The 25,312-nt window shown below is 42.6% G+C and overlaps 1 protein-coding gene across 1 annotated transcript in view; it reads left to right on the plus strand.

The window, feature by feature from the left end:
• FRAS1 (Fraser extracellular matrix complex subunit 1) overlaps positions 1 to 25,312 on the plus strand; it is a 403,423-nt gene that overhangs the window by 173,354 nt on the left and 204,757 nt on the right. The window contains 6 exon segments of the mRNA XM_027599032.2: positions 52 to 243; positions 4,944 to 5,033; positions 8,299 to 8,334; positions 10,218 to 10,365; positions 11,829 to 11,972; positions 13,301 to 13,435. Coding sequence (XP_027454833.1) covers positions 52 to 243; positions 4,944 to 5,033; positions 8,299 to 8,334; positions 10,218 to 10,365; positions 11,829 to 11,972; positions 13,301 to 13,435 — 745 coding nt within the window.

Here is a 25,312-nt window from a genome sequence, read left to right on the forward strand (position 1 = left end):
TTTCAAACTCTCCTGAGAACTGCCCTTTACCTGCCATCTTTGTTTCTTCAGGGTCAGAGCAGGGCTCAGCGTCATGGGGAATGCTGTGAGGAATGTGTGTCTCCTGCGGGAAGCTGCTCGCACAACGGGATTGTGCGCTACCAGGATGAAATGTGGAAAGGCTCGGCCTGCGAGTTCTGCGTGTGTGACCGTGGCGAAGTGATCTGCCAGACTGGGGAGTGTGCCAAAGTGGAGTGTGCTCAGGTAAGAAGCAAAGGCATTTCCACTTGGACTGTAACAGTTCCCTCCAGTGGGACAGATGGTCCCTCACCTGTTCCTTACTTTTTGGCAGCAGCAGAGGCGACAGCCAGGTTGACCACTCACATTTCACAGAACCTTCTAGCACAAAGATTCTGTAGTGTAAAATAAATGTCACTATGTGTTCAGACTGGTTTAGAACAGCCCCCTGGAGCTTTTAGTTCTCAGTGCATCTGGTCCAATTGGAAGCCCTGAGCCAGAGACATGAAAGGGAAGGACATGATAGGGGACATCAGCCTCTCAGTCAGCGCAGCTGGACCTCATGGCTGGTGGCCTGCCCGGCCTGCTATGGTTATGAAACAGAGGTCCGCAGGTGCTCCCGCGGCCTGGCTTCTGTCGCAGGCCCTACTGGCAGCACTTAGCAGAAAGGAGAGCCAGCACCTACGGCTGCTTCTGTGGATCAGGAAAGAAAATAAAATGTTTTTGTTTTTGTTTTAAAGAGAGAGGGAGAGGACCCTCATAAATAATTTAACGCAGATGACCTCTGTTGACTTCTGCTGTCTGCAGAATTTCTAGAAGCTTCTAACAAAGCAGCCTCTGTTTGGACTATAGATGTATATTGTAGGGAAATTGCTTTTTTTTTTTTTCTTTTTCTCTTTGAACTCAATTTTGACCCATTGCAAAACAAATTACTTTGAAAGTTGTCTCCTTCTCCCTCACCGCTCCCATCCGCCCCACCAATTTCCCGCAGGGTTGTGAACTTGAGTAGATGAGGGAGACTCAGAAGATCTGAAGCACTGGATGTCTGTGAAGGCATTTTTCTTTCTAGTTCTTCTCCCCCACATCTCAGCTCCTCTTAGCACTGAGTTAGGGAACAACCTTTCAAACAGGGCTGTCAATGACAGGGTGATTTTTCATTTTGCCTCCTACTTCTAAGTCTTGGCAGAGCTGAAATGTATTTAGGTAAAGAGGATCTTGGTTTTTGCAGATTTATTTCCCCCCACATGCCTTTTCATTTCTTTTCCTTCTTTATGTCAGGGGAGTCAGAATGGTTGGACGAAGATGAGAAAAACCCCAGTCAGGGCCCTTTTTTCTCCCCTCCCTCTCTCTCAAGCTGAGGCTGGGCTTCCTGGCCTCGCCAGACTGCCGGGATGATGATGTGTTATTTTCTAAGATCTTAATTTGCTGAATAATATCCCAGGGTTTATGGAAAATGTGGGAGAGGTGATTCTGGTAGCGTGGGTCCTTTAGCCACCTATTTTCAGTTACGTCTGAGCAAAGAGTCTCAATCACAGATAAAAATTTGACCCAGGGTCCCCAATGCTAATGCATTTCCAAGTGCCTGCTATCCTCTACGACACCTACCTGTGGCCCCATGCACCAGGTCTTCTTCAGTGTTCTTAGGAAAAATGGGGAGCAGCATCTGAGGTACATGGAGAGGGCCTCAGTTCCCCTGCAGTCACCCCCCAGCGCTGTCTGCTTCTCACTCCCACCCCATCCTCTCTGTTAGGACCTGAGGAGTTCTAATGCCTTTAGCCCCTTTCTCCAGGTCCTTAGTCAACTAAACTGGTGTCTTCTAGGTGACACCTGTGTTTCCAAATGTTGTTGAAGGCACTGGGTTCTGAACTGGAGACACTACCAGAAGTGAAATTTTAACCAGAATTGAATCTTACCAAAAATATCCCTTAGCCTTCCTTCTGTGCCACACTTCTGCAGATAGCTCTGTGAACACCTGGAGTGCAAACTTCTTAACTTCTGCTTAGCTTGGAGATAAAAAGATGAATAAGACACATTCTAATCTCAAGAGTTCCCAGGCTTTTGGGGGAGGTCAGATACATCAACAGCAATCACAATATGCAGTGGCACCAACGATAATGGAAATACGAATGAAATGCAGGAGAAGCATCTGGAGGATGCTAGGAAATGACTGTCTGCCAAGGGGAGCAGTGCAAGTGTGCTGTTGGTATTTTTATTCAATTCTACCCCGCTTTCTGCCTTTCCTAGAATATCACGGTCATTTGGTTCCTGGATACCAAGGGTAGATTAGGTCTAAGTGTATGTATGTCCACAAAGAGGCAGAAAAGTCAACTTGTAGAAGAAGAGACAGAACTGTATAGGTTCACCGTTGTAATAATGATCACATTGGTTATCAACAGCAATGTTCTGAGTAGCATGGAAATCAGCACATCATTTTCCTTTGTTAAAAAAGGAGAAAATGGCATGGCCTTTGTTTTTGATGTATCCAACCAAATCCCTAGACATTGAAACACAAATGCATCAATAGTAAAATAGCACAGTATGAAGATTTTCATTTTTTTTTAAATTTTGTGTCATCTTTGAACATGAATTCAGTTGGAGAAGTCAAATTACTTGTTTTTAAAGGACCTAGCATTCACACCTGGGACATAAAATGGTAGTGGTGTGTGGCGGGGGTAGGATCGAAGCTTATCACAACATGCACAGAAGGGGATGGGCACACCGCACGTGTGAGGTGACTTTCCCTTCTCCAGTGGAGGAAAATTCCCTCAAAAGAGTGTTTCCTTTTTCAATGGGCAAGTTAGTGGACTCATACCATCTTTCGTCTGGTGGATAGATGTTGGTGGGATTCAGTGGGGGAGGGGTTAGCAAATTCCATCTGGCCCATGCAGCAGAATCCTCTTAAAAAGAAAATAATTAGTTTTGTTCCGCAAAGCAATTATTCTCAAAGCAAAAGTCAAATGCTAATTGGAGCAAGCTCCCCACCGCAGTGAACTATTGCAGTTTGGGGCATCTGGGCTTCTTCTGTAAATAGCAGATCTATTTAGAACTCCCTACCTCACCCCAACCGAATCCTTGTTCCCCAGCAGCAAGGCCTGCTGTTATTTACAGTAGCATTAGAAACCTCTGAACAGCCACCCTCCTTGCCCTACTGGGATGAGGCAGGCTCTGTCTTCCGTTTGGTTTCTACACCCTGTAGCAGGCACTCAAGCAGCAGTTACGCATTTTGCATTTAATAGAAGTACAAATACTCTGTCTCATTGTTTTAAACAACTTAGATTACCTGCATATAAACCCCTTTATATGCTTTGAAAGCAGATTTCACCATTTCTGTGTTAGGTCTGCGCTACCAGCTGATTTGTCACGTTTCTGCAAAACAATTTATATGTAAATACGCCTGCTCTCTGTAGCATACCCTGCTCTCCACTGGCCTCTGATTGGCATTACATTTTGATGGTCTATACACGACTCCTTTTTTCCTGATATCAGTTTTTAGACACTGTAAAAAGTTACAGTCAAAAAAAAGTTACAGTCATTCATGTATTTTTGTATTTCCTTTAAAAGTTCCTATTTCCCTTCATTAAAATAATACATATTCATTTTAGAAAATTGATACTCAAGAAAAGTAGAAAAGAGACTTTAAAATCCACCCATCATGCTACAGTTCAAAGACAACCAATGCCTTTATTTTATATATTTTTTAGTGCACAGTGTTTTTAAACATAAAAAACATCCCTGTGATTATTCTGTTGCACAATTTCACATTATTCAATTTTTACCTAACGTGGTTTCTGCACTTTAAATGTAATGTAGGTCCCAAATTAAATGATGTCTTGGTTTAAAGAAACATCACCATTCTTTAGAAAGAAGATCTATCTTTAGAAAGTGAAAGTGCTTTAAAGAATACTCTTTAGCCTATAGGTATTAGATGTTAGTATATGCACATGAAAAATTGTAAACAGAGATTGTATCTTTCACAGCAGATTCCCTGGGAGGCAGGCTTGCAGTGGAATTATACTTTCTAAGTGATAGAATTTATAATTATTTAATTTTTTTATAGTAAGCATTTGTTATTTTATTATAGAAATAAAAATGATGAAATTATTAATATTGGGAAGTTAAATTAAAATAATAAGACTTCGAAAGTTAAGTATCTACCTTCTCAGTGTGACCTTTTTTTCCTTCTTCTTATAATTAATTAAAAAAATAGTAATTAGGGGCGCCTGGGTGGCTCAGTCGTTAAGCGTCTGTCTTCGGCTCAGGTCTTGATCCCAGGGTCCTGGGATCAAGCCCTGCATCGGGCTCCTTGCTCCGTGGGAAGCCTGCTTCTCCCTCTCCCACTCCCCCTGCTTGTGTTTCCTCTCTCTCTGTGTCTCTCTCTGTCAAATAAATAAGTAAAATCTTAAAAAAAAATAGTAATTAGGTGAGTTGGATAACAGTTTCAGAATATTGAATAAAAATTAGTTGTCTCCTGTTTAATTTATGCCTGAGACTACATCTGTGCATAAAGGGATGTACCTCATTTCGTATTCAAGGAAAAGTGTTGGTTTGATTTGAACATTGTTAATGAAACCGAATCACAAGTTCAAACCTTGTATATTTAAGATAGCCTGATCCGTTTCTGAAACTGTAACTTTCCAAGAGACTACAACAATGAACAATCTTGGCCATTCTGATTTTGTGTGAGCGCCCAGGCATGGGTGGGGGTCGATGGAGGGGTCTGTGCACAAGTATCACCAGAGCTGGAATGAAAAAGCACTTGGAGGGGTGAGCTGCGTGGCCTAGGTTGTCCCTGGGAAAACAACATGGGGAGAGGGAATAAGCAGAGGGCCAAAGCGGGGTGTGCTGAGGTTCTTCATTCCAGTCAGAGAATCCCGCTGTTTGCAATTTGGCACTGCTACCTAGAGATGGTAATTTGATATGTGCCTCTGCAATCCTTACTTCTACAGGGTGAAGAATTAATTCACTTAGATGGAAAATGCTGCCCTGAATGCATTTCAAAGAATGGTTACTGTGTTGATGAAGAAAATGCAGAATTTGTGAGTATCAGGCTAGTAACTGGAGATGATTAAAAATTAATAATTCAAGATTAGTTTAATGAGGGGCCATTACCTTCTCATATCTTTCAACTATTCATTTGTTCAACAGATGTGATTGCGCACCTACTATGTGCCAGGTACTAGAGACACAGAAGCAAAAAGCAGATGGAGTCCCTGCTCTTATGGCGGGCTTATGCTCTAGTGTGGGGGCACAGAGGACAGATGCCTGCCCACATCAAGGGGTAACAAGTAGTGTGCAGAGAATAGAGCAGCTAGAGAGTAGCTGAGCGGAGGGAGGTGCTTTTTTACATAAGGAGAGAAATTTGAGCAAAACCTAAACGAAGTGAGGGAGCAAGCCACACGGAGACCAGGGGAGAGAAAATGTGCTAAGAAGACAGGCCAGCAAATGCAAAGGACCAAAGCAGAGGTGTGCATGGTGCGTTTGGGAAACAAAGAAAGTGAATATGGCTGGAACCAAGTGAATGAGGGGAAAGGATTTGGCGATGAGGTCCACTACGTAGCTTGGACACCATGGTTTTACCCTGACACACACATGGGCGCTGTGCGAGCTTTGAGCAGCAGTGCTGTGACCTGCTTACTTGTGAAAGGGTCACTTCGGCCGCTCTGCGGGCGAGTGACGGAAGGGGGCAAGATTGGAAGTCATGGTCTGGTTGGAAGGTCTTCAGCAATAGTCCAAATGGTGGACTGGTGATGGTGTTTTGGTCGAGGGAGGAAGTGATAGAAAGTGATCAGGCTCTTGATTTATTTTGCAGGTAGAATTGAGAGGACTTTGAGGGATTGGATGGGGCGGTGAAATTTCATGCTAAGGTTTTATTTTATTTTATTTTTCTGCTTCAAAATGTACTTTATTATGTTATGTTGATCACCATACATTACATCATTAGTTTTTGATGTAGTGTTCCACAATTCATTGTTTGCGTATAGCACCCAGTGCTCCATGGAGAACATGCTCTCTTTAATACACATCACCAGGCTAACCAGAAGACATGAACAGACATTTTTCCAAAGAAGACATCCAAATGGCCAACAGACACGTGAAAAAGTGCTCAACATCGCTTGGCATCAGGGAAATCCAAATCAAAACCTCAATGAGATATCACCTCACACCAGTCAGAATGGCTAAAATTAACAAGTCGGGAAACGACAGATGTTGGTGGGGATGCGGAGAAAGGGGAACCGTCCTACACTGTTGGTGGGAATGCAAGCTGGTGCAGCCACTCTGGAAAACAGTATGGAGGTTCCTCAAAAAGTTGAAAATAGATCTACCCTACGACCCAGCAATTGCACTACTGGGTATTTACCCCAAAGATACAAATGTAGGGATCTGAAGGGGTACATGCACCCCAATGTTTATAGCAGCAATGTCCACAATAGCCGAACCGTGGAAAGAGCCAAGATGTCCATCAACAGACGAAAGGATAAAGAAGAAGTGGTATATGTATACAATGGAATATTATGCAGCCATCAAAAGGAATGAGATCTTGCCATTTGCAACGACGTGGATGGAACTGGAGGGTATTATGCTGAGCGAAATAAGTCAATCAGAGAAAGACAAGTATCATATGACCTCACTGATATGAGGAATTCTTAATCTCAGGAAACAAACTGAGGGTTGCTGGAGTGCTGGGGGGGTGGGAGGGATGGGGTGTCTGGGGGATAGACATTGGGGAGGGTATGTGCTATGGTGAGTGCTGTGAATTGTGTAAGACTGTTGAATCACAGACCTGTACCTCTGAAACAAATAATACATTATCTGTTAAAAAAAAAAAAGAAAGAAAGAAGATAGCAGGAGGGGAAGAATGAAGGGGGGAAAATCGGAGGGGGAGATGAACCATGAGACTATGGACTCTGAGAAACAAACTGAGGGTTCTAGAGGGGAGGGGAGTGGGGACAGGAGTCCATCAACATCCTAGAGGAGAACACAGGCAGCAACCTCTTCGACCTCAGCCGCAGCAACTTCTGCCTAGAAACATCGCCAGAGGCAAGGGAAGCAAGGGCAAAAATGAACTATTGGGACTTCATCAAGATAAAAAGCTTTTGCACAGCAAAAGAAACAGTCAACAAATCCAAAAGACAGCCGACAGAATGGGAGAAGATGTTTGCAAATGACATATCAGATAAAGGGCTAGTATCCAAAATCTATAAAGAACTTATCAAACTCAACACCCAAAGAACAAATGATCATGCTAAGGTTTTATGTCTAAGTCTGCGCTTTTAAAAATTACGTACCCGAAGGAAAATGTATTTATCGTAATCTCTTCAAATTTGCTCTATTTATACAGCTCATATTTTCCACAGGGGGTTTTGGAACGTTGATAAATCGTGTTCTAAAAAATAGGCCAGTTGATCATAAAGACAACTGCTTCATTGACCAATCAGAATAAGATGATAAGAATTGGGATTAAGTCCTCCGTACTTTTGCTTCGTGATTTGGGAAAATTGCATCTGCCAACCTGTATATGCTGGGGAGAGAGCACTGTGTAGGGTTAAGAGTGGGGGCTCTAAGTTCAAATACCTACTTTGCCACATACTGACTGTAACCTCGGACAAGTTACTTAATCCTCATCTGTGAAGAACGGATAAGGATAGTACCTACCTTATGGGGTGATTGAGATAATACCTGTAAAGCACTTAGAACAGATCCTGGCACATTAAAAAAAAAAAAAAAAAAAAAAAAAAAGCTAAAAAATGGCATCATTGTTATTATGCTGTTGGCATTGTTTGTTTCAAAAGTGGTTTATAACTTAGTCATCCTTGTTTCTTAAGAATGTAGGAGATTAAAGGCTGCCTATGTATGTTGAATTTCTAATTTCTCAATCATAGTATCATTTTTCCTACCTGTTTTTGAGATAAATTAAGCCAGGTGGAATAAAGAAAAGCAAGTTGTTTAAAATGGGTCTAAATCCCCATAAATAATGCTGTGGTATCTTACAAGACTGAAGAGTTTGCCCCTACAGGCTTAGATCTCTTGACTACGAATCCTTCATGTGGAAACAAATTGAAGCCAAGTGCTTAAGCACAAAGTGAGAATAAGAATTCAAAAAAAATTTCCGCGGCATGTTGTCTTCACCTCCTATCATATGCTTTTCTTGTTTTTTGACATATATAGATTTTTTTTTCTTTTCATAACGAATGAAGGTGCATGTTACTTGGGCAAAATGGATAAGTCTTAAATGAGAAAATAAATAGATCAGCCTAATGGTGTTTTTAGTGGTATAATAAATACATTTCTCTTTGTTCCTAGATGTCTTCAAATGCAAGTGAAGTTAAGCGTATTCCAGTAAGTATAGATTTTTGACTGATACACAGATATTTATAGAATTGTTCTAAGCAATGAGCTACATCAACTGTCCTGGGGAACCTTAATGTCATAGTATTTCCGACAGTCATGTTTGATGGCACCACGGTCCAGTTGATGATAACTAAGACTTTAACTCATTGAAACTATTGCTCCTTCCCTTACCCTATTTCCCCCCCCACAATTAATAATTAATACTTCTCCAACTACGAGCTCCTACACGTACCTTTCCCAATTTTTGTGATGATTTCCTCCTTCTGATTTTTTCTGGCCTAGAAAATTCAGTTTAACCATCAGTGAAATTTCATGTTCCTGAAAGCATGGAAAGTTTTTGGGGTTTGGGAGTGCTAGCTGCCCAAAACAAAGCTGAGTGTTCATTCTTTCAAGGTTTTTTGCAGGACAGCATTCGATGTTTTCTTTTAAGGGAAAGTGCAAGCATGTTTGTTCACACAAGCAAGCTTATAATTTTGGAAGTTATAGAAAAAGGGGGCTGGGGAGGGGCGGCTGGGTGGCTCAGTCAGTTAAGCGGCTGCCTTCGGCTCAGGTCATGATCCCAGGGTCCTGGGATCAAGTCCCACATCCTGCTCCCTGCTCAGTGGGGAGTCTGCTTCTCCCTCTACCCTCCCCCCCTGCTCTCTCTCTCTCTCTCTCTCATATGAGAGATCTCTCTCTCTCTCCCTCATGCTCTCTCTCTCAAATAAATAAATAAAATCTTAAAAAAAATTTTTAAAAAGGGGGGCTGGGAATCCAATCTGCCTTGAAATGGAAGAAAAGCCCTTCTGCCTTCTCAAGATAATATTCCTGATCTTTTTTCTAATATTGTCATTAATTTTTGCTAACTATAGCCACATTAATTGTTTGGAATGTTCAACACCAGTGGGCTTAATAAAAATTCTATCGGGGCGTCTGGGTGGCTCAGTCGTTAAATGTCTGCCTTTGGCTCAGGTCATGATCCCAGGGTCCTGGGATCGAGTCCCACATGAGCGGGGAGCCTGCTTCTCCCTCTCCCACTCCCCCTGCTTGTGTTCCCTCTCTTTCTGTCGAATAAATAAATAAAATATTTAAAAAATTTTTAAAAAATTATCAAATATTGGTATTATAATATGCTCGAATATCCTTCCCTGTTTTACCTCCTTCATCACCGCAAAATATTCTGGTAGGAACCTTTGTCTCTTTCCTATCTCCAGGGTGAGTGGGATAGTGAGCAAAAAGGAATTGCTCTTTATAGTTCACTTTGAATCCTTCATCAAAGTACTAACGTTTATTACCATAATTTGCTTGGCTGAAAAGAATACTTTAACATGAGAAAACCCATGCACAACTACAGCCCACTAAAAACGGTCATACAAGAGCTGTCCTTTTGACAATATAATGACTCTACTGTTACTCTTACTTGAGTAACCATAAGGAAATTCAGGGCTTTAACCAGCTTCCCACTGTTATAAAGATTGTATGTAATGTACCTGCTAATCACTAAGTACATAGTAATCCCCTCTGGTGGTTTTTTTGTTGTTGTTGTTGTTTTGTTTGTTTTGTTTTATTTTGTTTTGTTTTGTTTTGGTGAGATAGGCTGAGAAACAAGTGTTACAGGCTTCATGCTTATTCCAGGGCCCCAGAATGCTTTCCCAGTTTATCAGTGTGCCTGGGTTCTGCATTAAAACAAATCAATCATAAACAGAGAAGGAGAAATATCTTCCTTTTTTAATTTAGAACTCTTCAACTATTGTCCTGTTTCAGAGTTAGATTTGCATGGTAGGGAGCAGGACCTTCCTTTTGTCCTTAGGGAAATTGTAGGTTCTCCACCAGCAAACCGTCTTCTGAACTTTGGCAATTCTGATAGCGTCATTCTTTACTGTTTCGTACAGGAGGGGGAGAAGTGGGAGGATGGCCCTTGCAAGGTGTGTGAGTGCCGGGGCTCTCAGGTCACTTGCTACGAGCCCTCTTGTTCACCGTGTCCAGTGGCCACACTAGCCCAGGTGGTGAAGGGACGGTGCTGTCCAGATTGTACGTCAGGTGGGTCCGTGTCTGATTTATTTCTGCCGAGATATTTTTACTGCCAAAAAGTTCAGAGAGATCTTTTTCCCTTCTTGCTTTTTTTTTTTTTCCTCAAACCATCTACTAGGTTAGTTGGTTGGTTTGTCCCTTGCTAATTTTTCTACCAAATGATGTTACTGAATCTTTGTCTATGTATTTGCCAAACTCAACAGATTATGGGTATATGATCTTGGGCAAGTCCTTGACCCTCTCTAAATCTTAATTACCTCCTTGGTAAAATGTGCCTTACCTACCTTGAAAACATTATTATGGATATCAGCATAAAGTAGGGAAACTTGTAAAGGCAAATATATGTGTTAGGACTGTTCCGTTGTTGGAGCTGTAAGAACAATTGCTGAAAGTTTGTTACAGGTGTTCATTTTTTTTTTTTTTAAGGTGAGCTGTTAAACAGATGGTTCCTTTTGGAGTTCTCAAATGGGTTTTTGAAGTTTAAAGACTCATTAATTTCTTCCGAAAGAAAATTTTATCTACTTGTTCTGCAACTCTGCTTTCAAATCACCTGGGGTTGAATTAGTTCCAGTTAATAATTGTTGGCAAGCACTGGCGTTGCTCTGGCTGGGCAGTAATTTGCCTGTAAGCTTAGTCTCTCTTGGAAAAGTGGCATTTTCTTCCATTTGTATTTCATAATTAATTGTTTTCATCCGTGGGTCACAATTTTTCATATTGGCAGTTGCTTTTGTTGCACTCAACTTATTTTGGCTAATCACAGTGTTTCTATGAAGAGCTTATGGGAAAAGCGAAGCAACTTTGTGGTTTAATTATCTTACCTTTAGCAAAGTGGCTCCCTGGGCTTTCCAGAACAAATATTTAGCATATTAAAATGTACTATACCTTAAAAATCGGGTCCTTGACAACTTCAAAACCTGAAAGAAGTCCTTTGCTGACAATTGCCACTGAATTCAATGATAATCCCAGTTGTTGGGAATGAGATTTGAATTTTGGAGAAAAAGAAGAAAGCCTTTTTTTTAGAAAAAAAGAAGAAAGCTTTTTTTGAGAAAATAACTTTTTAAAAATTGTGTTTTGTCTTAACTTTCTATGCATGCCAAAGCTTAAGAAGAATGTCTAAGAAATCATGAATTATTGAATTCATTTAAATCATATATTACAGAGCTGGTGATTCCTGTTTGTAGAGGCATTCCAGCAGGTAGAAGCATTAATAGGACCATTCAGTCATGTTTTTAGTGTCTTCAGTTTGGAGCTACCAGAGACAGTAATAATATTTCAGACAAGGAGAGGTTCTTTGAAATCTTGCACTGAAGTCACTTTTGCTATTTGGGGGCTTTTTTCATACCTAAGTTCCAGAGTTTTCTGTTCTTCATATTCTATACAGCTGCATATACTCTGTAGATTCTTTCTTGGAAGAATGTGAAAGAAATCCTATGGTCTTTACTAAATTCTCTCTTCTTTGTCCCTGATTGTAGTTCGTTGCCACCCAGACTGCTTGACCTGCTCTCAATCTCCGGAGCACTGTGACCTGTGTCAGGACCCCACAAAGTTGCTGAGGAATGGACAGTGTGTACATAGCTGTGGTCTGGGATTTTACCAAGCTGGAGCTCTCTGTTTAGGTATGGCCCTGGGCAGACAGCCCAGAGGTGGACTGAGGCCCACTGTTGTCAAGGAGGGGGTCCATGCATGGAGGAAATGCACAACTTCCAAAGACCGTTAGAGGGTAGTCACATCAGCCATGGGTTACTTGGCATCTCTACCCAAAGGTCTCTTGCTTCTAACATTTCACAGGTGTTTTGATGCTTACTGAGAGATAGGCGATGTGGAGGTCAGATGTTACTAAGTAGTCGTGATGTGATTTTTCATTTTTTGAAGACTTTCAAAGTTAGTAATATCTCCGGGATTCTTGGTGTCATTTATTACAACACTCAGTTAATCCAAGATAGAACTTTAGAACTGACATGTGCATTTGAGATCTCTTACTAGAACTTTCTCATTTTGCAAGTGGGGAACATGGGAGCCAGAGAAATCAACTGGTTTGCTCAACATCACACAGATAATCGGTAGTAGAGCTTATCTCCTGTGAGTTACTGGGAGATCCAGAATGGGTTCATGTCAATTTTCAGAGTTTTTATGCATCTGAGAAGCTCTTACCTGGCAGAATTTGGCTTGTTTGAGGCCAGATGATCGTTACTTTTCCCCCTATCTCTGACTCATGGAGTTAATTATCCATTTAGGAGTGTGTTGGTTTATACCCCAGCTGTGAGTATTTAACTCTTCTGTGCCTCAATGTTCTTATCTATAAAGTGGAGTAATACTGACTAGTACCTTCCTGAAAGGGTTCTTATGAGGATTAAGTGTGTCAATACACATGAAGTGTCTAGAATAGTTTCTAGGATATTGTCAAGCCTCAATAAATCTTAACTGCTTTTATTATTTTTGTAATTATTTACTTCTCCCTACTTTCCTGATTCCTGATCTTTAGCCCTTTTGAAAGTTATTTCTATCTCTGCCATGGGTTGTGGAAGAAAAGAGACAAGGGATATTCTTCGGAAATGGTTGAGGGAGAAAGATATTGGGGGCTACTGGTTAAGAAGAGCAGACTCAGCAGCCCCTGGCTTCAAATGCCAGGTTCATGTGACCTTGGGCAAGTGACTTAACCTCAGGGAGCTTGTTCCTCATGTGAAAAATGGGGGTTTATAATATCTACCCAGAGGGGTATTGTGAAGATTAAATGCCTTCCTACATAGAAAGCACTTCATGCAGAGCCTGGCATGAAATATGTGCCATATAAATGAAGGCTGGTAAAGTGACTCTCCTGCCTTTCTTGTTCTCAGTGTCTCCAGAGCCTGAGAATTGGGCTATGTAAGAATTGGCACCGGGGTGGCATCTTTGAGCTAATCAGAGCTGCCCCTTTTTTCTTTCCCCCACCCGTACCCGGAGCTAGCCTGCCAGCCGCAGTGCTCCACGTGTACCAGTGGGCTGGAGTGCTCGTCCTGCCAACCTCCACTGCTGATGCAGCATGGCCAGTGTGTATCCAGCTGTGGGGACGGCTTCTACCAAGACCGCCACTCCTGTGCAGGTAAGCCCTGGCCCAGCCACCAAGAAAACCACCCCCACCTCCAAGAGATCCGGGGCCACCAGGAGCTGTGAGCAGTTTTTCAAGTATTGAGAAGAAGCTCTGAGCGAGACTCCTGATGGGCCGAGAACTGTGGATGAGAGAGATGACACATGCTTTTATAAGCTTATTAGTGCTTTGGTGATGTGTGCGTGTGTGGTAAGATTTCTCAAAGTCCTTCTGCACATGCCTAGGGGCCCTGGAACAGTTCTTAATTCAGTTCAGGATGGTGTTCAGCATTGTGTCGTAAGTTCGATTCCTTCCTTGTGTGCATACGCAGTGCTTAAATGAAAATGAAGGGAGAAAGAGATCTATATTTTTTCAAAACTTTATTTCCACTTGAAGAGTGAAGGAGAAACAGAAATAAGCAAGTGACATCATGATAGGAAACTTGGACAAGCAAAACAGATGATGGCATTTACATTTACTCTTACTTTAGTATCTCTATACTTTAGTAGCTTTGTGTGTCTAAATTAAGAACTAGTCGAAGTTCTTAATATTATCTTAGTCTTCTGGAAGTCAGAGTGGTCTTAATGCAATTTGTTGCTTATACTGGGCCATTTTTTCAGTAGTGATTATAATCTTGAGTATAAGTAAAAAAGTAAATGTATAAAGAATTTTTTAAATGCAGGAATAGAAAAAATAAATAAATAAATGCAGGAATGGGAGACGGGGTGGAAGCAAAGACCGAGGGTGGAGTTCTAAGCTTGTCTGCAGGAGACAGAGGATCAGGTGTGCTCAGAACCTAAGGCAGGGTGCTCAGTGGCAGGCAAACCTGAAAAGGCAGACAGGCCAGAGGGAGGGTCTTGGATGTCTTACAAGGAACTGCGGTAGCCAGGTTCTGCAGCTGAGCAGGGCAGAGTGCAGAGATGTGATGAGCAATGAAGGTGGGCCAGTCTGAGGGTCCGCTCATATGCTTCCTCCTTTTATGCTCTTGGTTAGATTTTCAGGAGGATCGTTTGGAGGGAATAGAGTAAAAAAGAGTAAGTACATGGTATTTACTGGCTCTGAGCGCTGAACGAGCTCTGTGGTATGTGAGGTCCTATGTGGAAAGTCTGCTGGCCTCCATTCCAGGTTGTGCACAGAAGCAGCATCCACAGACTGATGGAAACCATCTTGAAGGGAAACAGCCGTAGTACTGTTTATGTCGTACAGATAGGAGGACGGCAGGGCCTACCCTGGAGCCAGTTACAATATAGAATAGAAGACTTGCTAGCTCTTTGCAACCCGTAAAAATATCTTCTGTATCCCCAGCGTCAAGGGCTGCACAAAGTGTTCAGCGGTTGTTCAGCAGTTTGTTGAACAAGTGTTTGATGAATGAAGAAACGTATTACCATTTGGGGATCTTTGAAAGGCCAGTGTTTCAGTAGGAGTCTCAGCCATAAAAGATAAAAGGACCCTTAATGTTTCTTACTTATCGTGTTCTGTTTACCTTTATTTTAGAACAGGTTCAAAGTGGGCACATCCAAACGCCTTCCTAAGTGTATAATGGTTGGGCAATTTAGGTAAACTGCTACAATTTCAATTCGATGAAGTTACTGAATGTAGTCTCTTCTCCTTTCTTCTATCCCATCAAAGAGACCGCCTGCTAGCACTCCTGTGACAGATTTGCCTTTAAAAAGGGAATTAATTCCCCCTAGATTTTATTCTTCCCTCCGTAACACCTCCCCCCATCCAAACATCCCATATACATATTTACTTTTTTCTCCCTTTCTTTTGGGGGGCCATTTTCCTTTCTCCCATGTCCGGTGTTTTAGTGGGGGATGTTCATGCTGTTATAGGGCACTTTGAAATGGGTAATGTTTCATTTGATTACTGGTTTACGTAGCTGACTGCTTCCACATTCCATCCACACACCCACACACAAATGCCTCTGGTAGAAAGTTGCTGGGAAAATTTGTTCATGCTCCCTCCAGGGAATTAAACCAATTTGCTTTAGTTCAGCCTGGTTGCATTTTTATGCATAAAATGAGAAGAAAGAAGAGAGCAAGAAGAGAGAGCGAGCGAGAATGATCTTAAAAATTAAAGCTAAACTTGTGATCAATTTCCATATACTGTTTCAATGCTGAGACAGCCCAAATAAGCTTTCCAAATAAGCTTTCTCATTATTGGAATTTTTTGTTAACATTTGTGCTTGTGCTATTTTTGGTGGCTTTTCACCATTGACTTTGGAATTCGGTCAGTCAACCAGGGCTCTTCCAGCACGTGCTGAACTTTCCAAGAAGAAGCCTGACATTTTATGGTAACAACAGGTTTTTCTGGATTGATTCCTCTTGGCAGGGTCATTTATGTGGTGACCGGCATAATTTGCCACTTTATTGACCCATCAGAACCAAAAGAAAGTGAACACTGTGCTGAGGAAATTAATTACCAGAAGTTTGCTGGAAATTACCTAATATTCATGCTCACTGTGTGGAATACAGGGCTGAGAGACAAATAGGGGCAGAGCCAAGTGGCACATAAACACATGGCTCTTCAGCACGAGAGTGGGAGCAGGTACACCAGAGGGCCGAAAGAAGGCATGGAGTCCTGCCAGAGAATTGCATCCTCAGGGGTCCTTATCATTTTCCCTTTTCCCTTGAGTTTTGTGGTATACACGCCCATACACACAGGGGCAGATGAATGTGTTTGTGTGTGTGCAGATACTAATGTTATTACTACATTCTGGTGCTTGATTAAACTGAATAGTGTTGTAAACACAGACCACATTATGCACCTGCGTACCAGTCACTGCTTTATTTCCTCGGCCTTCCCCAATTTTGAAGTTTGATGCTTCGATCGCTTCACCTGAAGGCTCAGCACCACCCAGTCTTTGTACCAATCTAAGTCGGGGACAGACAAGATAGAAGTTGCCCCTTCTCTACAGAAGGTAGGGCCAAAGATTAGTCACCTTCTCAGGGACCAGAACTCATTTTTTAGACCTGGCACTTGGGCTTCTGCCTTAACCCCTCGGCTTCCTCTGCTACCAGCTGGATCTGGTCCAACATCCCTGTTGCCCAGGGATGCCCTGTCCCACTCTTCCTGACCCCATGGACATCAGGTTCTGGACTGGGCTTCTCCCTTGGTTCCTTCTACCTTGTCTGTTGTGACCCATTTCCAGGAATTAACAGCCTGTCCCTGAGTCACCCCAGCCTGATGGTCAGGCTTGACCCAGGTAAGGATGCTCCTTGCTTGCCCCATCTACCACATGACCTTGCACCTTTCCTGCATGGCTCTTGGGTACCACTTGTCCTGGATTTATTGTGGTCTCTCTACCAGAGTGGTGGTTCCATTACCTCTTCTTAGAAACCCTGTTATGGCAATCTAACTCTGGATCCAGACTCAGCTCACCATGCCCTGAAAACATTCTTCCTTACCTGTCTTGCCCCTCTTTTCAGTCAACCCCTGTTCCACTCTGGTAGGACCGCTGAACTATTGCACACACAAATCCTAGGCACAGGAGCCCATAAGAAAAGAAAGTTGAAAACAACCAAACTAACACACACCATGCAAGATTCGTTTAAAAAAAGTAGTTCATAAGACTATAACTTTGAGTAAAGAAAGAGTAGAATTTAGCCCATTTTCATATGTGAGTCAGTGTTTGATTTGTCCAATCCAAACTTCCAGTATTCACAAAGGCCCGAGGATGGAGCTGTGTGCACCCCGTGGCAAGTGCTCCCTTCATTCTGCAAATCCAGAGATGGGAGGGAGTGTGACACCGTGCTTAAGACTGTAAGCTCGGGAGCCAAACCACCTGGATGCCAGTCTTGGCTCTGTCACTACAAACAGTATTTTTTTTTTAAACTCCACACTTCAATTGCCTATGGGTAAAGCAGTGACAGTAATGTCTGCCATATAGCCTGGTAGTAAGGATTAAAGGAATAGATTCACATATGTCATTTAGGGTGGTGCCTGACATTTAGTTAGCCCTCCATATGGGTTGGGAGACTTGTATTTCTGCTTTTCATTGTCCGTCTTCCCTGTTCCATTTCGCTCTCTCCTACATTCATTCTCCTTGGACCACTGCTTGAGGTCCTGAGGATATGAAGAGAAATAAGACTCTATCCTAGAGTTTCCTATAAGTGAGCTTGCAATTAAGGCAGGGTTAGCTGCTGGTTACAGGGATGTAAAAAAATAATCACAGAAACATGCAAATCCGTGCAGTTTAGTCTATATCTGATTGCTGTGTGGTCTTAGACTTTGAAGCTTGAAGAACCAAGCAATTTTACAGGTTTGTATGAAGGGGGGATCATTTTGATTCTTACCTCTGCCACTTACTGTTATCTGGCTTGGCACGGGCCATTTAACTGCTTTGAGCCTCAATTTCCTCAACTGTAAAAGGGGGACAATGTCATCTGCTTTAAACCATTATGATGAACATTAGAAAAGATATTTGAAAAACATAAATATGTTATGCCTGGCACATAGTGTGTGGCCAAAAGAGGCAGCTATTGCCGTCGAATCCGTTCCTTTATTTTTCAATTTATGGGAATGAAAATCAAAAATCACTTACATTAAGAAATAAAGAGTTTTGTGCCATTTGCGTCTGATTTCAAATAAAATCTTTCATATGCTATGGAGAAGTAAATATAGGGAACAGTTTACTGTATTCATCACAAGTTAAAATCCTTTTATTCTTTTAAAATGCTCAGATTAAGTGTTGAGAGTTTGGAATTTTGTTTCTTAGCCAATATTATGGTATAATTAGAGGGAAAACTTAGGGTAACTGAGCCTGTAAAATTTACGTAGGGGATGCTGACCTAGTTGCGATTTAAAAGCTGTAGTTTGAACAGGGGAACTTGTAAAGTTAATTATTTGTTGGAATTTTGTTTGACCAGAGCAGCCCAACCATTTGTGGAAATGAAGCACTGACCCTTGGAGCCACAGGTCCAAGGCGGTGAAGACTTAATGAGTCTTGGCATTAATGTTCCAGCATGTGGCTTAGCTCAGCCTGGTTATGCCCAGGGCAGAGCTATTGGCAAAGGCATTTATGAACCTGCTGTTCTGGAATCCTCAAGAAGACAAGGAACCCCTCCTCACCCCCTGGTTCCGTCGGGATGGCCATGGTGAAGCTGGCATCCTCCGTGGCCCCTCCCACATCCCCCAGAATTGGAGGGTCAGTCCCTGTTTCATTGCCAGATTGCCTCATCGGTTTGGGGGTCCTTCCACATCCTTCCACTGTCTTCACTCATTCTGTTCTGCTCTTTAAATCGTATGCATTGTTTAAGCCTTCTCTGGTGTTCTATTGCAATTATGGTCTCTCCCTTAATTCCTGAGTGTCTTGTAAAGGGGACTTATTGCTTTGAGTGATATTCTTGTCTCTTCCATTCTGTGCATGCAAGGAATATTTGTTGAGTCTCTTTCATGTACCAGGAACCTGGGATATAGAGTGAGTGGATGGAAAACTGCCCAGGGCTTGAGGAACTTACTTCCTCAGTGGGAGAAGAGTGTCAGTGAAGAAGTATACAGAAAATTTCAGATCATTACCACTCTATGAATTCATTACTATCAGTGCTATAAAGGCAGTTTTAAAAGGTGTGTAATAGGAAGTGACTGATTCTTGAGGCAGGGACAGGTTTTACACTTCTGAATTCCCCATAGTGCTAAGCACATAGAAGGCCCTCTGGAATAACTTTTGACTGAGAAAAGTGTAAGAAACCATTGCATGGAGGAGAAACGACAGGAGTGTTCAGGCATGCCTAGACTTCAGCTTGCAGGTGACCTAGCTTCCATTTAGCTTCTATTATTTACTTCCTATCAGCAATTCCTGGCTAGGTGTAGCCTCAGGAAAATTCCAGAGTCTCGATTTTCCCCACCTCTCTTTTTCTTCCCTCCATCTCCCTTCTCTTCAGGATGGTAGAGTGCCTTATCAGAGCTGGAAGGGTTACTCTTAAACACATACACCCACCCACACACACACCCACCCACACCCACAAACAAAAAAAACAACTATGCTTGGTAACTTGAGTGGTACCCATGGAGTGTTTTAAGCCATCCAGAAGGCGGAACGACAGGATTACCCTCCTGCTGTCCATTTCTTGAGGGAACTGGACCGGGGGAAACAGGTGGCGATGGTACTCCAAGTCCTCTCCCGCTTTGGATGTTCATGTAAAAGTTAAATGGAGAAAAAGTAAAAGCAGCTGCCAGTCTTGCGCCTGGGACCTTCGCTGTAGCAGGAGACCAGCTATGTTTGGCATTCGCCTGTGCCGCTTGCAGACCCTTGCTGTGTGTGCCAAAAGACAAATGACAGACAGAAGCATCACATACCAGCAGAGAAAGGCCGCCACAAATGCAAGGGAGTTTATCTTCCAGACAGATCCCGTTCTTCTGACAGATCTGAACCCCCAAATATTTTAGCTGTGGGTTACAAACTAGTGACAAGCCTTCTGGCTTTCGGCCCAGTTCCTTGGGTATGCAGTTATTTTAGCGGGACTCTGTGGTATCCATTCTCTCTTGTTTTCCTATTCCCCGCCCTAACACGGTCCCTGCCCGACCTTCCCCTCCCTTTTCAGGCTGCCCACAGCACCTCCATGTTATCACTGTTGCGATCTGTTATGCTAGTGCAACCAGCAAGTCGGAGAACTCTCCCCATCAAAAGCTTGGTTTTGGTTGGTGGTCCCTCTGGCTTTTCAATTTCTGTAGACAAATAGATTCAAGGTATCAGTGGAGAAATCGACAGCCATTTAATTAATAGGGGCTGAGAAAAAACCCAGGAGTCCTAGCAGCTGTGGGTTGCCAATGGTCCCAGCAGATGAGCGGAATCTGAGAATTCCGTTTGGCTCGTCAGGCTGCGCCGAGGTGGTCACTGCATTTGAAAACTTTTGCGGTGTACTTGTGTTGTAGATTTAGAAGTACAGGTAGCGAGGGGTGCCTGGGTGGCTCAGTCGGTTAAGCGGCTGCCTTCGGCTCAGGTGGTGGTCTTGGGATCCTGGGATCAAGCCCCGCGTCAGGCTCCCTGCTCAGCGGGGAGTCTGTTTCTCCCTCTCCCTCTGTGTTCTCTCTCTCTCTCTCACACACACTCTCTCTCTTGCTCTCTCAAGTAAATAAATGAAATCTTTAAAAAAAGATGTACAGGGGTGCCTGGGTGGCTCAGTCGTTAAGCGTCTGCCTTCGGCTCAGGTCATGGTCCTGGGGTCCTGGGATCGAGCCCCGCATCGGGCTCCCCGCTTGGCGGGAAGCCTGCTTCTCCCTCTCCCACTCCCCCTGCTTGTGTTCCCTCTCTCGCTGTGTGTCTCTCTCTCTGTCAAGTAAATAAATAAAATCTTAAAAAAAAAAAAAAGATGTACAGGTAGAGGGGCAGGAGAGAGAGGGGGTAACTTTAAAGAACGTTCCTCGTGAGCTGAATGTCTGCCATCATCCTCTGACTTATGTACCCGTGAAAAGCTAGCTTCCTTGTAAAATCTCTCTCCGTGTGGACCTGCCAAAGCCCCTGCCAGCTGGGAAGTCATCCCTTTGGTTCAAGCTCTACAGAAGACCCTGCTAAAAATTCAGATACGTTACCCAAGATGAGCAAATCATTCAGCTGTATCACAAATGTGGTTAATAGATTAATTAGCTATTTACCCAGCATGTGCCTTAAGAAAAAGGACTACAGGCTTTTTTTCCCCCTTCCCCTGAGTAGTTCTTTTTCCCCTAAGTATGAAATGAATTCACATGTATTACAAAAAATAATTTGACAGTCAGTCTAATTCAAGGCACAATAAAAAAATCAGCGAAAAATCCCTGACTCAAACTCTCCCAAATTACTACTGTCAGTATTTTGGTGAATGTCTTCCCGATTCATGAGTGAGTGTGTGTGTGTGTGTGTGTGTGTGTGTGTGTGTGATATGCACAGACATACACACATTATTTTTCAAAGGTAAAATCACACTCTATATATAGTTTTATTTCCTGCTTTCCCCATGTTATTTATTATCCTCTACAAAATCTTTTTAAAGTTGTTTTATAACTTTCCATCTGGGGCTATGCAAGAATTCATTCAGCTGGTCCTCTGTGGTTTGACGTTTGTTCCTAATTTTTCCATTATCATAAATAACTGTGATGTAAACATTTTTAATAGAAATTGCGGTACATATATTTGATTAGGGTAAATTCTTCGACATGTGATTACTGGGCCCAAGGGTATATGTACACTCTTTGAAGCCTCTGACACTTTAATATGTGACTCTCTTTTGAAAAAGTTGTGATTTGTATTCTGGCTAGACACAAATGAGTGCCTGCTTCCTACCACCCTTGTCAGCATGAGGTGTTAGGAGTCTTCTTGTCAGGTTGGTTGAGGTAAAATGGACTCTTGTTTAATTTTTTGCTTTTACTGATTTTTGGGATTCACATGAGGAGAGTTGACTTCATCCTACTTATCAGCTCATTCCCATGATGAGCCTGGGCCGGCTGTTCCTCTCACTCATCTATCCAGGCCTGTCTGTCTGCCTGTCTGTTCCTTTTGTTTCCATAACCTATTCTCATTTCCCTCCCCGCCCCTACAGCTCCCCACTTAAGTAACGATTCAAATACAATTTAACATGTATTCTGTGTGTGCTCAATTTTAAATATTCATAAATATTAGTAGGTAGGTATTTCATCCTTCTTTTCCTTTTTTTTTTTTTTTTACTTTAAAGACTTTATTTTTTTTGGAGCAGTTTTAGGTTCAGAGCAAAATAAAAAGGATGGCACCGAGAGGTCCCGTTGACTCCCTGCCCTGACACATGCGTGGCCTCTGCTGTTATCAGCCAGCCTCCAGTGGACTGGGGTATTTGTTACCTCAGTGAATGCTTCTTTCCCCTTTTTCTTCTCCCGAAGCACTGCTTCCAAGATGCGTACAGGTCCCTGTGAGCACCTCCAACCAATTGCAAGGAGCTGCTGCTCTCCTGTTTAATTTGCACATGTCTGGCTATTTATGAGGCTGAAAATTTTTTTCATGTAGTTGTATTTTTTCTTTTAGGAACTCCCTCGAGGACATCTGGGTCTTCAGAATGTATGAAGACCAGATATTCCCATTTCACGATGTAAAGCTTTCTGTTGGCATAGGGAGGCAGGTTGAAGATGGAGACCCAGCCTGGAGGAGATGGAAGATTGTAGTAAAAGGATCAAAACTATAATTACTCCCATGAACTTCCTTTCCTTTTACATTTGTCTGGCCTTTGCGCTTCTTAGGCAAGTAGCCTTGGCCTCCCATGGGGCTGTGATGGGGGAAAGGAGAGTAGTCTGGCCATCATCTGGGCTTATCCTCAGACAGTCACCAAGCTATTTTCAGTCACTTTCCACAGGGCTTTGGTTGATGTGTTGTAGAGATTGCAAGGGAAGAGCTTTAAAGTAGGAGTCCTCTGGGAAAGGCTGGAGCCCTTTCTTGTAACTGCTGGAATAATCTCCGAGGGCTCTCTTTACGTCCTTTCTAAGTGAACCTACCTTTCCCATAGTTTTTACGGTCCTTTCCTCTTCTGTCTCCTGCTGCACTTTAATTTGCTCCCTTTATACTTACTTGGCTTTTGACACCAGTTGAGACAAGATGCGCTAGATCTCGCAGGGTATGCCGCTCATTGGATCATGCGCGACATTCTCTGCTCTCTCAAATATGTCGTCTCACTATATCCTTATGAGTTATGTATAGCAACTCTTATTCCCACTTTACAGATTAGGAAAACAAGGAACAGTGAAATTGAGGGTAAGATAGAACATTTTTTCATCCAGCAAGAGCTTCTTATTGGAAATTTACCTACCGTCTCCTGATAATACTTTAGAACTTGGCAAGTACTTTCCCGTCATTTGTGTGATGAGGAAGAAAGCTAGCGGTTGTTACAAAATGGATGTGGATGGGAGTGAAGGAATTTGACTTGTGGATGACATAGCTGTTTGTGTCTGCAGTTTGGGCTGCTTCTGCATAGTTGCGGGTGAAAACCCCTTTGGCAGTTTGGAAATCTGAACTGCAGCCGAATGAACCTAAAAGGGCCTGCTGATCAAGTGTGCCAATTCCCTGGGGATGGCAAGGAAACTTATCCCAAAGGGCCATGGGAAAGGTGAGGGACCAAAGCTCCTTCTCATTCCTGAGGGGCATTTTGAACTGCAGGCTGAGCCCACTGGCGTCTGGGAAGGCTTCCTGGAAAATGAGAGGTGGCCCAAAGGAAGTGCTTTTAACACTTCCCTGGAAAGGGGCTGCATTGTATGCTTAGAGAAGCACAGGTTGAAAATTTTTTTACAGCAATCTTCTATCTCAAAATTATCAGATAACAAAAATAAGTTTTTTATTTTTAGAGTCTGGTTTCAATATAGAGTTGCCAAAAGAAAGGTAATTCGTTCCTTTTCATTTTGAAATGAATTGCTCAGCAAGCCAGCACATGTCTTGCTATGCTCTAGAAAAGTCAGGGGCTTTCCTAAATAAATTATCTACTGCATGTCAGATAAGAAGATGGTTTTCTCTCATTAGCCCTCTTTTTAAATTTATTGCCACGTTTTCACAATATACAGTTCAAACCAATGGGTGATCTGAAATGTATCACTAAGAGAAATTATGGTGAAAAGTCAGGGAGTGACCTTCTATTTTCCATAATAGCCCAAGTGTAATGAAAGCCACATGTAAAATAAGCCTGGAAGAAGAGATTATCTGCAGCAGCATATGTTCAGTGTTAGAAATTAGAAATCAATTGCAAAACACAGTAGGAGTATGTCATTATAAGAAATGTGACAGCTCAAAAAAAAAAAAAGAAAAAAAAAAGAAATGACGGTTCAGCATAGTCCCATATTGAAGAAATAAAAATCCCTTCTGCTGACTTGCTTGACCATTTGAACATGCTTTTGTTTCCTATGGAAACAGAGAAGGTGGCCTCACATTTGGTACTCTATATAGATGTAGCATAAGTACTTGTCGTCATAAGGAGATCTGGATTCCAGCATTTATTAGGTAGGTTTACAGCCTCAAGTTTATCTAGCTTAAGTTATCACATGTTCAGACTATGACCTCATGGTTAGTTGTTTTCATGTAGAAGGTAACTGATAGAATGACTCTGTCATAACTGGTAAAAAAAAATCTGCTGTGTATTCATTTAACATACATTTAATGAATGCTGACTTTGTACCAGTTATCAGTCTGGACACTGGGGGTTTGAGATGATTCAAATGTGGCCCCTATTCTGGAGGATACTACATTCTGTTGAAAGGGATTGATTTGTAACCAAATGAATAGGACATAGGATAAATGGTATAAGAGAGGGGGTACAACGTGCTGCCAGGAACACAGAGGAAGAAGGGACTGTTTGGACAAGTTCAGCAAAGCTTCCCAGAAGTAGTGACAACTTAAGCCTCTCAAGTGTAACCAGGATTACAGGGGGCTGTCGAAGGAGCTGGAGGCATTGCCAACTGGGCAAATCCTGTGTGGGGCATCTGGAACCCATGAACCCGTATATGGCATGCTTAGGGCACCCTGCTGCATAGAACTGGCCTGCTCGAGGGAGGTAGCAGAAGGCAGGGCTGAAATGTTAGGTACAGCTCAGTTTGTGACAGGCCTGAGTGCCGTCCCTAAGCCTGTAGCCTCTAGAATCCTGCTCATCCTTTGGCCCTGTTCTGATTGGCAACACTAGGGATAATGTTAAAAAAAATATTTAACAAGCCATATGGCACAGACCAGATTGGTCTGAAGGTGGGGGTAGGGGGGGACCTGAGACCCTCTCCTGTGCCAGACCTTTCAGTTGCTGGAACACAGTGTCTTGCAGGCTTCCCAGGGATGAAACCAGAATCATCAGGGAGGAACCAGGATGACAGCCATTTGCCAACCAGGTTGGAAGTATTTTTACTATTTTAAAAGCCAGTGCAGCTGAATGTCTGCACCCCTACCAACAAATCCCCGAAGAGAACTAGGGGGTCGTGCTTTAGTTT

The sequence above is a fragment of the Zalophus californianus genome, chromosome 2 (genome assembly GCF_009762305.2).
Source record: "Zalophus californianus isolate mZalCal1 chromosome 2, mZalCal1.pri.v2, whole genome shotgun sequence".
In the NCBI taxonomy this organism is placed as follows: Eukaryota; Metazoa; Chordata; class Mammalia; order Carnivora; family Otariidae; genus Zalophus; species Zalophus californianus.